Consider the following 17,059-nt stretch of genomic DNA (forward strand, 5'->3'; position numbering starts at 1 on the left):
GACATACAAATAACCACTAGATATATTAAAGAAATGCTAAACATCACTAATCATCAAAGGAATGAAAATCAAAACCACAATGAGATGTCATTTCACCACAGTTAGAATAACTGTTATCAAAAAGGTAAAAAATAAATGCTGGAGAGGATGTGGAGAAATGGGAACACTCATACACTGTTGGTGGGAAGGTAAAGTAGTATAGCCATTGTGGAAAACTCTATACAGGTTCTCTAAAAAAAACTAAAAATAGAACTGCCATATAAGTCAGCAATCCCACTGCTGAGTATATATCCAAAAGAAAGAAACTCAGTATGTTGACGAGATATCGTACTCCCGTGTTTATTGCAACACTATTCACATTAGCCAAGATATGGAATCAGTCTAAGTATCTGTCAACTGATGAATGGATAAAGAAAATGTGGTATGTATACACAATGGGATATTATTCAACCATAAAAGAGAATGAAACCCTGTCATTTGCAGCAACATGGATGGAACTGGAGGCCATTATGCTAACTGAAATAAGCCAGACACGGAAGGACAGGTATTGCATGTTCTCGCTCATATGTGGGAGACAAAAAAGTTGACCTCATGGAGATAGAGATTAGAATGGTAGTCACCAGAGTTGGGGGCATGAAGAAGTTATATAGAAGGAATAAGTTCTAGTATTCAGTAGTACAGTGGGGAAATTATAATTAACAGTAATTTATTATATATTTTTAAATAGAATAGAATTGTAATGTTCTCAACACGAAGAAAAATAGATGTTTGATGTGACAGATATCCCACTTATACCTGATTTGATCATTACACATTATATACAGGTATCTAATTACCACATGTACCCCCCAAAATACCCCAAGGATATGAACAGTTATATATCAAGTAATTTTCAAAAATCAAAATGAGCACACACAACTTTGTGTTTCAGAAAACCATTAAGAGAATGACAAGATAAGCCGAAATTGGGAGAAAATAATTGCAAATATTGTATCTGATAAAAGACTTGTAGTTAGAATACATAAAGAACACTTATGACTCACTAGTAAGGAGACAAACCGATTAAAAATGGGCAGAATAGATATTTCACTAAAGAAGATTAGAAAAGGCCAATAAGCACATTGAGTAAATGATTTGCATCATTAATGATTAAAGAAATATAAGTAAAATTATAAGTAGATACCACTTCAAAACCACTAAAATAGCTATACTAAAAAGACAGACAAATAACAAGTATTGTCAAGGATATGAACAAACTGGAGCCTTCTTTCATTGCACCTAGGCAGTTTTCTTTTTTGAGACGGAATCTCACTCTGTCACCCAGACTGGAGTGCAGTGGTGCGATCTCAAGCGATTCTCCCGCCTCAGCCTCCTGAGTAGCTGGGATTACAGGTGTGTGTCACCATGCCCGGCTGATTTTTGTATTTTTAGTAGAGATGGAGTTTCACCATGTTGGTCAGGCTGGTCTTGAACTCCTGACCTCGTGATCTGCCCACCTCAGCCTCCCAAAGTGCTGGGATTACAGGCATGAGCTATCACACCTGGCTGGCAGTTTCTTAAAAAAAAGAAAAAAATTAATATGAAATTGAATTTTAGTGATGGTTGTACAACATTTATTAAAAGTCATTGAATTATATACACTTAACATGGGTGAATTTTATGTAATGTAAATTATACCTCAACAAACCTTAAAAAGAGTAGTCCCAGGACCAGAAGTATCTAATTCACCAGTGAACTTCTTTTTTTTTTTGAGAGGGAGTCTCTGTCACCCAGGCCGGAGTGCAGTGGCCGGATCTCAGCTCACTGCAAGCTCCGCCTCCCGGGTTTACGCCATTCTCCTGCCTCAGCCTCCCGAGTAGCTGGGACTACAGGCGCCCGCCACCTTGCCCGGCTAGTTTTTTTTGTATTTTTTTTAGTAGAGATGGGGTTTCACCGTGTTAGCCAGGATGGTCTCGATCTCCTGACCTCGTGATCCGCCCGTCTCGGACTCCCAAAGTACTGGGATTACAGGCTTGAGCCACCGCGCCGGCCCAGTGAACTTCTTAGAAATGCAAATTCTCAGCCACGGTGAAGTAGAAACTAGGCGGGTGCAGCCCAGCAGTCTGTATCAAACCCTCCAGCTAATTCTGATGTAGGCTCCAGTTTGAGAATTACTGCTCTAGATTCAAGGAAAGTTAAGTGGAAGTATGGGTTGTTTTTGGTACCATTTATGTACATTCAGTCTACCCTGTTCCTGTAACTGCAGGAAAGGTTTGAATTAAGGACTATTTTAGTAGAGTTAAAGGAAATTATAGGGCAATGAGAGTAAAAATAAACTGGCCTTTCATGTTCTTGATACGTCCCTGTGAGAAGCTTTATGATTGTGATGTTTGTGTACCATATGTTGGTAAATTCCTGTGTTCTTTTAGGCTTGCTGTTAGTTAATGAACATAGCATAAACAGGTTCATTTGCCATAACGACAGTAGAAATTTAGATCCCTGAAAGGAATTATGTCTCCTAAATATTTACACAGTGTAATATAGCAGAGTCAGAAATGTGCAGTGATCCCAAAAAAGTAAAGATCTGACTATAGATAAAGAAGTAAATGGAGCAGCCGGCTGAACTGAGCAACTCATTCTTTCCCTCCATCTGTTCAGTGTACTTTAAAAACCATGATTAGAAAAGAGGCTGATCTGTACATAGCATGTGTTTTCAGAATTTTTTTTTTCAGCATCAGCTGGGTGGCCAACAGAAATTTTAAAAGTTGAGGCTGCTCCAGAATAGAGCTTCAAGATCCAAACTGGAGGTGAGTATGTTAGATGAAGTTTGTAGATAGGGTCTCCTTTGACTGGATAGTGGTGACTCCTGCTGAGGTATAAGTACAGAGGGAAGTAGAGTTCATGGGGAGAGGGATAAACAAATGTAAGAGAAGGGAGAAAGGGAGAAGTGAGGAATGGCGTCATGAATGTATGTCATTTGTTAGTGGAGTTCGCTGAGATGTTAACAGTACAGTATAGAAACATATTAGTGAATATAGCAGAAACCATTGTTATTTCCAAAACTATATTCAACTATAGGTAGAAAAGAACTGGGCTGTTTGTTGCCGGCAAAGTATATCTCTGCTTCTGTCTTTCTCTTTTTAATTATTATTTACTTCTTACTGTTCTTTCCTTTTGCTTTTTTTTTCTGTTTGTTTATTTGGGATTTTCTTTTTTGTTGTCATTCTTTTTTAACGCTTTTAATAGTATTATTGGGAAAATATAGCAAAATATTAGAATATTCTCAAAGTTGGCTAATTCTCTCTTATGTTATTAGATAATGATGGAGTAGAATAATTTGCAATATATTTTATTCTAAAAAATCTATTCCATAGCAATCTGAACTTCTCATATTTATTACTGGACAAACTCCCACAGATGCATTTAAGCTAAAAATAAAAAAACAAGACATAGGAGCAGTAGAAGAGTAAATAAAGCAAACTTTTCTCTTCGTTAAGAAAACTTCAGAATTCCTTGTGCAACTTGTATCTGAATGAAGTTGCACTTGAAAAGTATAAACAAATGCAGATAATCTGGTATTATATGAGTAAATACAAATTTGAGTACATAAGAAATTGATAATTTTGGAGTTAACTGCAAGAATCAGGAGAAGCAACTTTTGGGTGTTTTGGGGGGATGGCAGGTGGGTTGACGTACTATGTTTTTTAAGTCAATACATTTCAAAATGTTGACCAAAGAACATTTTAATTATAAAATTAGAACAGTATTTATTCCCTACCCCCTTAGGTTTTGTATCTTGTTAGCGGTGAACCTGAAATGTTTATAGTACTGTTGCAAATAATGATTTCTTCCACAGTTATTGTTCCTTCCTCTCTGTGAGCCTGCTTTTCCTGTCCCAGAGTCAACCAGGCCCTTGCCTCTTGCTTAGTCTAATGCCACTTATGCAGCAGGTCTTGTAGTTGGTCCTGTGGCAGGTTTTTTCTTCAGTTCCCTTAGTGGTGCCATGCAGTACTTATAACAGCTTTATGTTGGTATCAGATACAGGTGGAGAAAAAAGTTAAAAGAGGGATTTTGAAAAAGAAAAGCAGAATGCGGGGAAGGAGGGAAGAGAGATAGTGAGATGCTTACTGTGGAAGGTAATGGGAAACGACAATTTCTGCTCATGCCATTCTTTGTCGAAATTTCTTCTGCCTCAGTAGAGGGACTTAATCTACAAATAGGAGACAAACTTTCCATCTTCTTTGTCCTTCAGTTTGTTGATTTGCTTTTCCCCATGATGACATTTGAAGGTACCATTGAGTTTGTCATCTCTGTGAAGTTTGGAATCCCAAAGTCCAAATTAAAGCTCTGCTTTTTAGTTGGTAATTCGGATCTGTCCATTTTAGGTTTTTTTGTGGTTGTAAAGTGTTCTTTTCATCACTGTGGTATGGGGCACCAAAAGAGAAGTAGCCAAGAGAATTCTGTTCTTTTGAAAGATTGCTCTGTAGCTAAGATATGATAGGATGTCCATCTGGGAGTATACTTAGATCCTCTGGTTGTTAGACTTTTTGTATTCTCCCAGGCTTGGTATGGATCCTTTGTGTGATAACTGTACCACTGCTAGAGTTGGTCTCTGTGGAAGATGATCATCTTTTTTGAAACATAACAAACTTAGAAAAACAAAAACAAAACACTGGTAATTGAAGAATTGCTTCTAACTTGTCCTCCACCAGATGGTGCTAGTGTTACGTATCCAAAGGTAAACTCCTTTGGTATTGAAATAAGGAGGTTGTGTGTTTTCTTTCTCTTTTTCTGCCTCACCATATTTTGCCCTTAGTATTTTTTCATACATACTACTTTCCTGGCATACTGCTGTGTCACCTCACATCTTTTATATTATAGATAGTGAGCTGATTATGCCTTAGTGATCATGAAGGATAACTTGGGAGGCCAAGTAAAATTCAAGAGGGAAAGGACCAAGTGAAATTTTAGGATGTATAATATGTATTTTCTTATAAGATTTTTTTTTTAATCATTCATTTGCTTCTTATATGGCCTGTGTGTAAAAGTTGAGAACTTACTCTTGCAGAACTTTTCTGCTTAGCTGTCTTTCTTTTATATTATCATAATGATGTCATAAAATGTCATTGCTTGAGATCTACAAATGATAGTGTTTACCCAGATTTAAGTTCACAATAACTTTAATAACCTTAAAAGAAAGTTTGGTAGATTAAAAAAAAAAGTTGGCCATTATCTGATATGATTCCTTGTCCAATTAATAATTGTTCTTACATTTTAAACCTTTTCTGATTACATATGAGTATTACATGGTTATTGCAGAAAAACTTAAAGAAACAAGAATACAATTAAAGTAATAATACATGTTTAAATACTATTAACATGTTACATAAGCCTTCTGTTTTTTTCTTTTACCCAGTTTTAACTTAATAATTTATCATAAATATTTTACATAAGATAAAAATGTTTTATAATAATAATTTCTAATGACAGTGTAATTAAATGAACCCTTTAATGATAGGCATTTTTTTCACTTTGTTTTAGTCACAGTTGTGCTATCATAAATAGTGCGGTTTAATTTTTTTGAATTTTTACATTTCATTCACATACATTGTTAAAAATACAATAGCTTGTTCAGAGAGAATGTACATTCTTGTGATTTTTGATCTGATTTTCAATTTACCATCCAAGAGTTCTACAGTTTGAGAGTCTTTGACAGGGCATGATTCTGCTTGTTTCCCTATGTCCTCTTCACTAGATTACCTAAGGTTTTTTTTTTTTTTTTTGAGATGGAATTTCATTCCTGTTGCCCAGGATGGATTGCAATGGCACAATCTTGGCTCACTGCAACCTTCACCTCCCAGATTCAAACAATTCTCCTTCCTCAGCCTCCCGAGTAGCTGGGAATACAGGCATGCACCACCATGCTCAGCTTATTTTTATTTTATTTTATTTTATTTTTTGTATTTAGTAGAGACCGGGATTCACCATGTTAGTCAGGCTGGTCTTGAACTCCTGACCCCAGGTGATCCACCCACCTGGGCCTCCCAAAGTGCTGAGATTACAGGCGTGCGCCACCGTGCCGGCCCTACCTAAGTTTTTAAGGTGACTAGATATTGCTCATTTGAGAATCCCTGAAATGATAATTCATCATTAAATAAAAGAATTTAAAATTGCTTTGATATTTTCTTAGAAGTAAGCTGTACCCTTTAAGCATTAAATCTTAGAACCCTTATTATTTGTGGTAGTTTAGTTTTTGGCCTTGTCTCCTAGCCCTAAAATACAAACAGTTATTCTTTTGATACTTCAGAACAGGTTATCTCATATGCAAATAATTAAGATTTATGGTTGGTTCATGTTTTTAGTGCTTTCTATTACTTGTTGAGAAACCTAGTGCAAGTCATTTAATCTCTCATGATACGTTTCTCAGTCTGACAAGTTGGAAGAATGTTTTTTAGATAAATTATTTTTAAAACTTTGAGATGAGCTAGGCATTTGGCATAGTAGCTTTTTAATACATTTGTTTTTGATAGGCAGAAGGAAGGAAAAGAGGAAGATGCTAGATATTTGTAGAACTTGAAGAATTCTAATATACTTTTGCAAAGAATTAAAAACATATCAGTCAGTATTGAGAAATTATATCCCAGTTGATTTTTGGTATCTTACTAAATAACTGCATTTTTATTTAAGCAAATTACCTTTAAATTAAGTTCTTCTGTTAACATAAGAAGGCATGTAATTTTAAAATCAGAAAAACCAAGTTATTTACATATTTGAGAAATCGGAAGAAAAGAAATTCATGCAGAGTCTTCATGAAATCTTGTAAATGAATGTGAAAACTGTTAGCCCAATAGCTTAAAAAAAAAAAAAACTAGTTTTTCTTTCTCATGAAAATAATCTCACCTTCCCATCTCAATTTGGCAAAATATAATAATGATAATAACATTCCTTACTGTCAGAATGAATAGTCACTGTAAGAAATGTTTTGGGAAACCTAGTTTTAAAAGGTCCATCAATTTACAATCTGTCATGGTAGAAAAGACTTGTAAACTGTAGCGATATCAATTCTGTTGTTTAAACATACATCTTTTATAAAGAAAACAAATTATATTGATTAATGATTCGCTTTATGTAAGTAACACCATTGAATTTTACCTAAGATAAAACTTAGCATTTTTGTGCCAGGCATGGTGAGTCATGCCTGTGATCCCAGCACTTTGGGAGGCTGAGGCGGGTGGATCACCTGAGGTCAGGGATTCTGATCAGCCTGACCAACATGGCGAAATCCCGTCTCTACCAAAAATACAAAAATTAGCTGGGCATGGTGGTGGGCGCCTATAATCCCAGCTACTTGGGAGGCTGAGGCAGGAGAATCACTTGAACTTGGGAGGTGGAGGTTGTAGTGAACCGAGATCACGCCATAGCACTCCAGTCTGGGCAACAGAGCGAGACTCTGTCTCAAAAAAATAAATTAATTAAATAAAACTTAGCATTTTTAACTCATAAGGTTTTTGTCAAAAAATACGAAAGTGAATGCATTGATATTGTAGGTACTTTACTTGCTTTTTAGTTTATAAGTGTGTGGTTTGTTTCCTTAAAATAAAAATCCTAAAAATAGTGCTTAAATAAAATCTTTTTAATTATCAATTTAATTATAGAGAATTGTCATATTATAGATCTGGTAAAATGTAAATTCAATGGTAGCTTCTGAAGTGTAATTTCTTATATCTAAAGCTTGAAATACTAATGTATTGGTTTAGGTGAAGGTCTCAACTATAGCAATTTGAAGGGCCTTCTGAGTACTGTAATAATCTGTAAATAATGAGTTGAATTACAACTGTGGCAGTTAAAATCCCCCCAAATAATAAATTCTGCTCAGTCTTATTTGCTTCATGGCAAAATACATAAAATAATCAAATTGCTAGAATTTTGAGCCTAATTTGTTTGTACTGGTGAGAAATTTGTTTCGTGAAATGTAATATTAAATCGTTAGATGTATGAATTTTATATAAAGTTCATTTTTGCTTTCTTCAAAATATATTAGAGATAATTGGAATAATTTCCCAATAGTTTATTGGAAAATTTCCCATCAAACAGAAAGTGTTTTTGTAAATCTAGTATATTTTCGGCAAGTGTCTGTTCTTGAACTCTTAAATAGGAATGAAAAAAGGAGGGTATTATAGCTTTTGTTCTTAACAACGTCTGGAAAAAAATCATCACCTCTCCCAGTTTGATTTGTTTCATGAATTCTTGTCACATATACTTCTTTGGTCCTTAAAGTTTTTATATTGAAGTACTCAATGTTGAGGTTTTTCTGTTCATTTAGGTTTTTAAGATTTCTGATCTATGCTGAGCACTGAACTGTTTGTCAGACACTTATTATTCAGTAACTAAAGCATATGAAATTTACTACATTTTGTATTGATTTAATATTAATGTTAATCCAAAATCTTTGGGTGCAATGTGTCACATCTGTTTTATATTCCTCTGTTTAAAAGAAATGGCAGTATGGTATTTGGAGGAATATTTATTATCTGAGTGTTTTTCTTTGCCATAGTTTCCCTCAGTCTATTGAAAATTATAACCTCCAAGAGCCCGGCAAATTCTCAGGTACCCAGTTGCTAAAAACCACAGTTAATTGGAATTTTTATTTACCATTTAAGTTCCTTTTATTTAAATTGTTGTAACTTGGGAGGCTTCTGGAAGTGATAGAAAATAAATCTGTGGTGATATTTTAAAAAATACTCTTTTCTCTTAATAATAGGTCTAGCCTGTACTTTTATGGATACTCTGTCTTTTTAGAAAAGACTTTCTTAGATTGAATGTTGATTTGTATTTAAAACTGAATTTTCCATAGCTGGTTGCTAAATATTCTTATCCTGGGTTAAGTACCGTTTCTTAACCTTTCAGGGGGTCATGAATTTCTCTAAGTAGTCAATGAATGCTAGAGCCTGTTTTCCTAGGGGGGAAATGTATATAAACACAAACATTTTACGTACAGTTCTGATTAATCCTGCCTCTCCCTGCCCAGTAGTCCAAGGGCCCCCAGTTAGGAAATGCCACTATAATGGAACTGAAAAAATCACTTCTTAAGTTAGTTTTAACATCACATTATTATGTCACACTACATTTTCTTCACTGCAAGCTTTATTTAACATTACATTTTCTCCTTGATCATTATATTATTAGAAGATAAGCATAATCTAAATCTTATTTTGGAGAAAAAGCAATATTATCTTTTAATTTTAAAGCTGGTCTCTGAAATTATGGAACACATTTTGACTCCTATATGTCCTTAAGTTCTGCTTTAGATAAGTAAACAATCCACTTTACCTTTTGACCTAAGATAAAGGTAAAAGAAGAAAGAGACGAGTTCTTCTGGATCTTTTGTTTAGGAAAATAGCTCTTCCTTAGAAAATATGTTGCATTTGTTGTTTGGCACAAAAATATGAATTCTCATTTTATTGAGAGTTTGAGAAACTATTTAAGGGTTACCTGGTTGTGCTGGTTAAGGCTCAGACTTGGAAATCAAGCAGGTTAGGGTCCAAATCTAACTCAGTTCCTTTCCAGCTATATGATCTTGGGCTTATTACTTATCCCCAAAATGGAACCTACTCTGTTAAATGAGATAATGTCTGTAAAGTGTTTTTTTGCTTTGTGTATAATATGCACTCAGTTAGTTCTTACTGTATCATGATGATGGTGATGATGAAAAACAGGATGAGCAGCTTGCTTTTCAGTTGTAGTGTTTATTTTTTTCTATTTAAATTTAAGATAGTAGATCTTGGTTTCAGAAAGAGAAGTCCTCACATTCCCCAGAATAATCTTTTCAAGTTATGGTGGCTTACATTTGTCATAAACATTTATTCAAGAATTCTCCAAAGATGGGGATAGCAAACTAACTTTTCCACATTATACTTCTCAATGTTCAGTTGTTACAGTGGGGCAATATGTTAAATGTCATCCGTTAAATTTGCCTCATACAATTGAAGTAAATACTGAGGAGCAGAGAAAGAGGGAGGTTGCTAAGAGTGGATTAAAAAGTGAGTCCTAACATGTTTCTGGTTTTGAATATTGACACCTACATGGTCACGTGGTGTAGAACCACATGTATTGTGTGTACTTAGAATAGATGATGTTTCTTTGCATGTCATATCATAAAGGAGAACTCTAATGTAAAAATTTCTGATAAGCTGTACAAATGGCAATCCCCATACAAATGTCAGCTGTAAGACAGTATTTTCATTGCGGTTTCTATGGTATTTGTAGCCAAAGAAGAAAGGAAGAGAATGAAAGAGAATGATTTGTGTGACTATTTGATTAAATAAATGATGAAATGAATTAACACCTGCTTGAGTGGAAGGCTTTAAGTTCACTGAAAGGATGATGATTTTCAGACCCTCCTGAAAAGTCGGATGACATCCTGTCTGATCCCCCTTTTTTTTCCATGTTGTGGTTGTAAATTATAACCAGGTAATAACAATAACAGTGCTTATGATGGTGGTTTTTTGTATGTCTGCATGTGCACATATGCACACATATGTCCATATGCTCTCCAAGATGCCTTAGAATGATTCATCCAGATAAGAATCATAAATGTCAGTCAATATGGATTATAAACACAGGAGAGGCTAAGTGCATTCTGAAAATTTTGACGTTGGCATCATGGGAGAGTATTCATTGTATCAATCTGTAAACCATCTATTGTTACCAGTGACAGAGAAAGCAACTGATTGAATTCATTATGGATTTAAGTCTGTGTATTTCATATGTGAAAAAAACAAACACTGCATCATCATTTTATATTAATGAAATATCAGATGCTGTCAGTATCATTGAGATATGAAGAGAACACTTTGCCCTGTTTTTTTGTTTTTTTTTTTTTTCCTTGTAATGCCTGGTTTCATTCCTTTATTTTCTTTGACCAGGCAGGAAGTTTGGAAAATGATATTCCCCTTTTTCTGTCTTCTCAGTATCGTCAGTGAAGCAGGAGCATCAATCTACAGTGTCAGCCCTGAAGCTAACAAAGAGATGCCAGGACTGGACCCTAATTTGAGAAGTGCAGGTAAGAAACTATGAACCATCACAAAAACATGTGATTTTGATATTTTGGACAGCATGTGTGGCATGCTAAATATTCTAAATATCAAAGAAAATTTAAAGTTACACTACATGCATAAGAATTGGCATATTAGAAAGAAAGTGATTATGGAAAAGAAGAGGAAGAATATTGTACTATTTTAAAGAACACTACTATTCTATAGTGCAAAGTTAACCCACAAAGTCTTTAGCAACATTAAATGCCAGAGAGTTCAGTAATAAAAATAATAGACTGGGTGCGGTGGCTGAAGCCTGTAATCCCAGCACTTTGGGAGGCCGAGGCAGGTGGATCATGAGGTCAGGAGTTCAAGACTAGCCTGGCCAAGATGGTGAAACTCCATCTCTACTAAAAATACAAGAATTAGTGGGGCATGGTGGCAGGGGCCTGTAATCCAAGCTACTCAGGAGGCTGAGGGAGGGAATTGCTTGAACCCAGGAGGCAGAGGTTGCAGTGAGTCAAGATCATGCCACTGCACTCCAGCCTGGGCGACAGAGTGAGACTCTGTCTCAATAAGATCTTTTATTATTGTTACAAAATATTATTAAAGCTTTTTGTTGGCAAAAAGTAATATAGTAACAAAATATTTGTAATACAAATTTATGAATGTACACAGACTTTCAGTTTAGTGCCAAATATTTGTCAAATGGCTAGTTTCTCGTCTTGCTAATAGAGTTGTCATTTGATCATGTTTTACTTAAAACAGCCTGCTTTGGTTTTAGTTGTATTTGATTGCTTTGATTTCTGTAATGGGGAATAGTCAAAATCTTGTGTGTGAAGAAATTAAGATACTTTGATGCATCTCATGAAAGCAGTTGGTATCATAATATGTTAGATCAGGTCAGTGCATTTTTCTGTATAATAGGTGAATATTTAGACCGCTTGGTTAGTAATGGACCTGTTATTTAATTTTTTCCTTAAATATTATCATCAGATTTCATTGGCTGTTCTTGAAATTTATACCTGGAGAGATATATATGAAATTTTTACATTAATCTAAATCTAAAAGTGTTCTTACATCCAAAAGAACTTGTAGTTTCCCTTCAGTTGTTTCATGACATAATTCACTCTCTAAAATGATCATCTTCTTAAATCCTAGCTAAAAATCTTGCTTCTCCTGGGAAGCTGCTGCTTAGCACAGCAGCTCAGCGTGATTTCTATCTCCTCACCATGTACTCTTTTTGTGGTTGCCTTATAATAATAATGGCAGAAGGAATAGAAAAGTAGTCATACTGGGATCTACTAATAGTAATTTTTTAAGCACTTAGTATATGTGAAACATTGTGGTATGTTACTAAGATTATTTTATCCTCTCTATTGCCCTGTGAGATATTTATTATTATCCCCACTTTTAAAATAGGAAACTAAGGCTTAAAGAGGCCAGATAACCAGTAAATGTGCACATAATATTTGTGTACCTAATTTCTATGATAAAAGGGCACTTTCATTTATAAAAAAATAAAATGCAGAATTTCTCAAGTTGGCACTGAGAAAGTATCTCCCAATAGTGTGTTGGAAAAAATATTTAGACCATATTTTCTGAGAGATAACAATCCCTCAGGCCTCCCACTGCTGAAGAGACTGCTGTTTCTTCTTAACCACTGGCCCATGTGTGTAAATAATTGTCACAGTATTATAGGTGAGACAGAATTACAACGTTTCAACAAGACTCTATGAAAATAGAGGATAATAAAATGGAAAATCATTGTATGGTTCTAATTACTCTAATTTCAAAGTCTGCTATGTCTTCGGTGTGTGATTCAGTTTAAGTATCTGTGTCTTCCTTCTGTGTCTTAGCTCACTTCTATGTGGCAATGACCATGTTTAATATATACCTAGACACTTTTGAGTCTGGTCCTGGAGTCAAATATTCAAAGAGGTTGGAGTCTCTACTCTTGGTTTTCTAGAGTCCACTTTCTTTTCAATTCCTATTTTTCATTGAGAGTCTTTCTTTTTCCTGGTGATTGATGCCAGGGGTGACTTTTTACTTTATGTGAGATCTGAGCTACCTACAGGTGTGGATTTTACCTTTAAGTCCTCTAAATGTTTACTGTATAAGAATATAACAGAACTTCAGCATTCATGTGTATGTTAAGCATGTGTAAGAAAATGACCCTCATTACTACATCTCATTGACCAGTTTATCAGCTTACTGAAAATAGAAGTTGTCTTCTATATATATGCTTAAATTCCCCATGATGCATTGTATGTGGCCTTTAAATTGGATGGATATAGTAGATGGGTAATATTAAACTGTTTATTATGGATTTAAAGTGGAAGATTGAGTGTATGTTTTATTCCTTCTCTCCTTCTGAAATTGATTTAAATGACATGATAGAATGAAAGCATAAACCTACTAAGATAAAACCTACTAAGATAAAAGGAATGGGAGAACAGATAGCAACAACAACAAGATTTGAAGCTTAAAGTGGATAGATGAGCAATAAGTCACCTAGTCAACTTGAGAATGTTGAATTCTGAGATAGCATTGTAGAAAATACAGAACTAACCTAGGATGGATCACACAACCCCTATAGGTTCAGGAAATGGTGCCAAGTACTTTGGAAGTATGCTGAGAGGGTTGAGGCTGGGTTGAAAATGAAAGTATTGGTTGAAAGTCTGTTTAAAAAGCAACGAGACCAAATTAAACATAGGCCTAGCAATTTCACTCCTACACATGTCGCCAGAAAAATTGAAAACAGGTATTCAACCAAAATACTTGTATGCAAGTGCTTATAGCAGCATTATTTACAATAGCTAAAAGTTGGAAACAACTCACATGATGAAAGAATAAACAAAATGTGGTACAGCCATACAATAGAATATCATTCAGCCATAAAGAGAATGAAGTACTGGTACATGCTACAACACCGTGTGAACCTCAAAAATGTCATGCCAACATATATAAAAAAAAGCCAATCCCAAAAGACCACATAGTGTATGGTTATATGAAATGTGCAGAATAGACAAATGTGTAGAGATTGAAAACTGACTGGAGGTTGTCAGGGACTGGGGAGAGACAGGAATGGAGAGTGACTGCTTAATGGGTACAGGGTTTTCTTTTGGCATAATGAAAATGTTTTGGAACTTGATAGAGGTGGTGAGGCACAATATTGCAAGTATCCTAAGTACCACTGATTTCTGTACTTTAAAATAGTTAATTATATGTTACAAGAATTTCACCTCAATAAAATAACAACAGCAATTAACATCCCCTTCCACAACAGTTGAGGAACTGTCTTTTCACTACCTTTGCAGAAGACTGGGGATTTGTTCTCTGGAGAGGGTTAAACAGAAGGATTCTACAAAGGAGGACACAGCTTACAAATGAGAGTGGGGATGCTACTGAAGTAAAGGGGAGTTGAGGAAATATTTACATGCAGTTGTAGAGATCTTAGAGAGGAATCAATCTATGCAGATAAGAGGACTCTGCCAATACAAGAGACAACATTGAAGAAACTTGAGATTAGAGGTACCACAAAGAAATGGCCACAGCACCCAAAGTAAAGCCATAGTTGATAAGCCTTACCACTGGGCAAAGCAGTTAATGTCATTGTTTTAGCATCCTGCCCCTGGTGGACAGTCAAAGGTCACCTAACATGTAATGAAAACTTATACTATTAATATTAAAAACAGATGCCAAAATACACTAGGGAAGAAAAAAAACTACTTGGAGGAAATAGAGATGATGAAGACAGAAGAAAAAGTTTAACATTCTCAAAGAAATAAAAAATATTTTATTTATTTAGAGATATATTTACATAAAATAAAAGTCACCCTTTTTAGGTACATCATCTATGAATTTTGAAAAGTTTACACTAGTTGGGTAACCTTCAGTCTACCTCCATTACAGTGAGGATACAGAAAATTTTTTTCAGTTCAACATATTTCTCAGCTTCTTGTTCAAAAATGTAATTATTACTTAGAGGGTCAAGATTATAATAGATTTGCATCAAGACTGCTAAAACTACATTTTAATAAACATTATAGTGAAAAAATTCTAATTTGGAGTTGTTGGCTGAAAAAGACAACGTGGGGGAATTTTGCTTATTTTCCTCTGTTCCTGTCTGACGTCAAGGGGAAGGATAAAATGAGATGAATATTGGACTTTAAAAATACAGATGTCTAATATTGCTAGATAACAGGATGAGACAAATTTTAAAGAGAGTACAGTTCACTATAGTCTTTTAAGCAAATAAATTGATTTGCTCCAGAAGCTTTAGGATTCTAGATATTTCATAGAATTGAAAGGCCAAAACCCATGACATTCTTTTTCTTTGGATATAAGACATATTATGAGTGAAGAGAAATGTTGCTTTCAAGGTTACTGTATGTGGGCATTGCAAGTTATATACTCAACCACTTATCCATAGGAAGTAGCTCTGGTTGCATGTCTTTTAGGATGATAATCTTTACTCAGTCTGGGATCCCTTCCCAACTTTTGGCATATCAAGTGTAATTTTTTTCTCTAATGCTTAACTTTTTGTATTATTATCCCATATTAATTGTCTTCCTCTATACATTGAGCTATGTTACCATTTAATAAATTAGCATTTATAAAAAAAACCTCTAAAATCCCTATATGTACTTTATGTTCTCATTTCATTGGTCTGTGTAGCCTACCACAATGCAACTCTCAATTTCTGTGGCTTATAATATGCCTTGCTTTAATTTTTTTAAATTGCATTTTTCATAGTATTTCTTTTTTTTTTGCAAATGAACTTTAAAGCCATTTAATAAATACAGTTGACCCTCTGCATGTGCCCACAGATTCAACCGTGGATTGAAAGTATTTAAAAAAAAATACAACAATAAAAAAATATAGATTTGAAAATATAGTGTAACAATTATTAACATAGCATTTACATTGTATTAGGTATTATAAGTAACCTATAGGTGATTTAAAGTATATGGCAGGGTGTGTGTAGGTTCTATGCAAATGGTACTCCATTTTATATAAAGTACTTGAGCATCCACAGATTTTGGTGTCTGCAGTGATCCTGGAACCAATCACCCAAGGATACAGGATGACTGTATTTGTAAAAGTCTATAGTATATAGAGTGAAATTCTGTAAAATTTCCACTTTCATCCCTGTTCTGCATGTTTTATTTTTATTATTCATGGGTTGTTTTTATATATATGTGTGTGTGTGTGTGTGTGTGTGTGTGTATGTTTAACATTGTGAATAGGTTTTTATCCATGAATCGATTGTTTTATTGTTTTTATTACATTTTAATTTCATCATACTATACATAAGATCTCTGTAATTTATTAACATATAACTACAAGTATGTACCCTTTGACCAGCATCTCCTCATTCTCTCCACTCCCCAACTCCTGTGTTATTGGTTTGATAGCATATGGTAGAAGCATCAGTTTTTGTTTGTGTGTCTTGAAACTACCCAACTAATTGGAATCTTGTTAGTTCTGATATTTTTTCATTTGATTTGCTTAGGTTTTCTAGGTAGATAATCATATGTAAATAATGTCATTTCAATATTTATATCTTCCCTTTTTGTCAAGTTGCATCAACTAGAGTTTTCTGAACAATGGTGAATAGTAGTGAAACAGCAAACTATTGTCATTATATGTGGGCAAAATAGTATTTGGCATACATTTGGACATACTACATTTTAAAAAACAATAGCTTTGTTGAGATATAATTTACATAACATAACATTTACCCTTTTAAAGTGTACAAGTCAGTGTTTTCTAGTATAGTCAGAGCTGTGCAACTATCACCACCGTTTAGTTTTATAACTTCATCCCAAAAAGAAGCCCATACCCATTAGCAATCACTTCCATTACTGTCTTCACTCACCACCCAAACTCCTGGCAAACATGAATGTACTTTCTCTCTGTATGGATTTTCCTGTTCTGGACAGTTCATATAAAAGAAATCATACAATATGTGGTCTTTGTGACTGGCTTCTTTCACTTAAGCGTAATGTTTTCAAGATTCCACATGCTGTAGCATGTATCAG

The 17,059-nt window shown here is 34.6% G+C and overlaps 1 protein-coding gene across 2 annotated transcripts in view; it reads left to right on the plus strand.

Moving 5' to 3' along the window:
• Positions 1-17,059, plus strand: part of SRBD1 (S1 RNA binding domain 1) — a 215,896-nt gene that overhangs the window by 105,920 nt on the left and 92,917 nt on the right. For both annotated transcript variants that reach the window (XM_015112279.3, XM_077959633.1), the window contains exon 15: positions 10,950-11,041. In XM_015112279.3, the coding sequence (XP_014967765.2) occupies positions 10,950-11,041 (92 nt within the window). The remainder of the gene's footprint in view (positions 1-10,949; positions 11,042-17,059) is intronic.

The sequence above is a fragment of the Macaca mulatta genome, chromosome 13, assembly GCF_049350105.2.
Source record: "Macaca mulatta isolate MMU2019108-1 chromosome 13, T2T-MMU8v2.0, whole genome shotgun sequence".
NCBI classification, from domain to species: Eukaryota; Metazoa; Chordata; class Mammalia; order Primates; family Cercopithecidae; genus Macaca; species Macaca mulatta.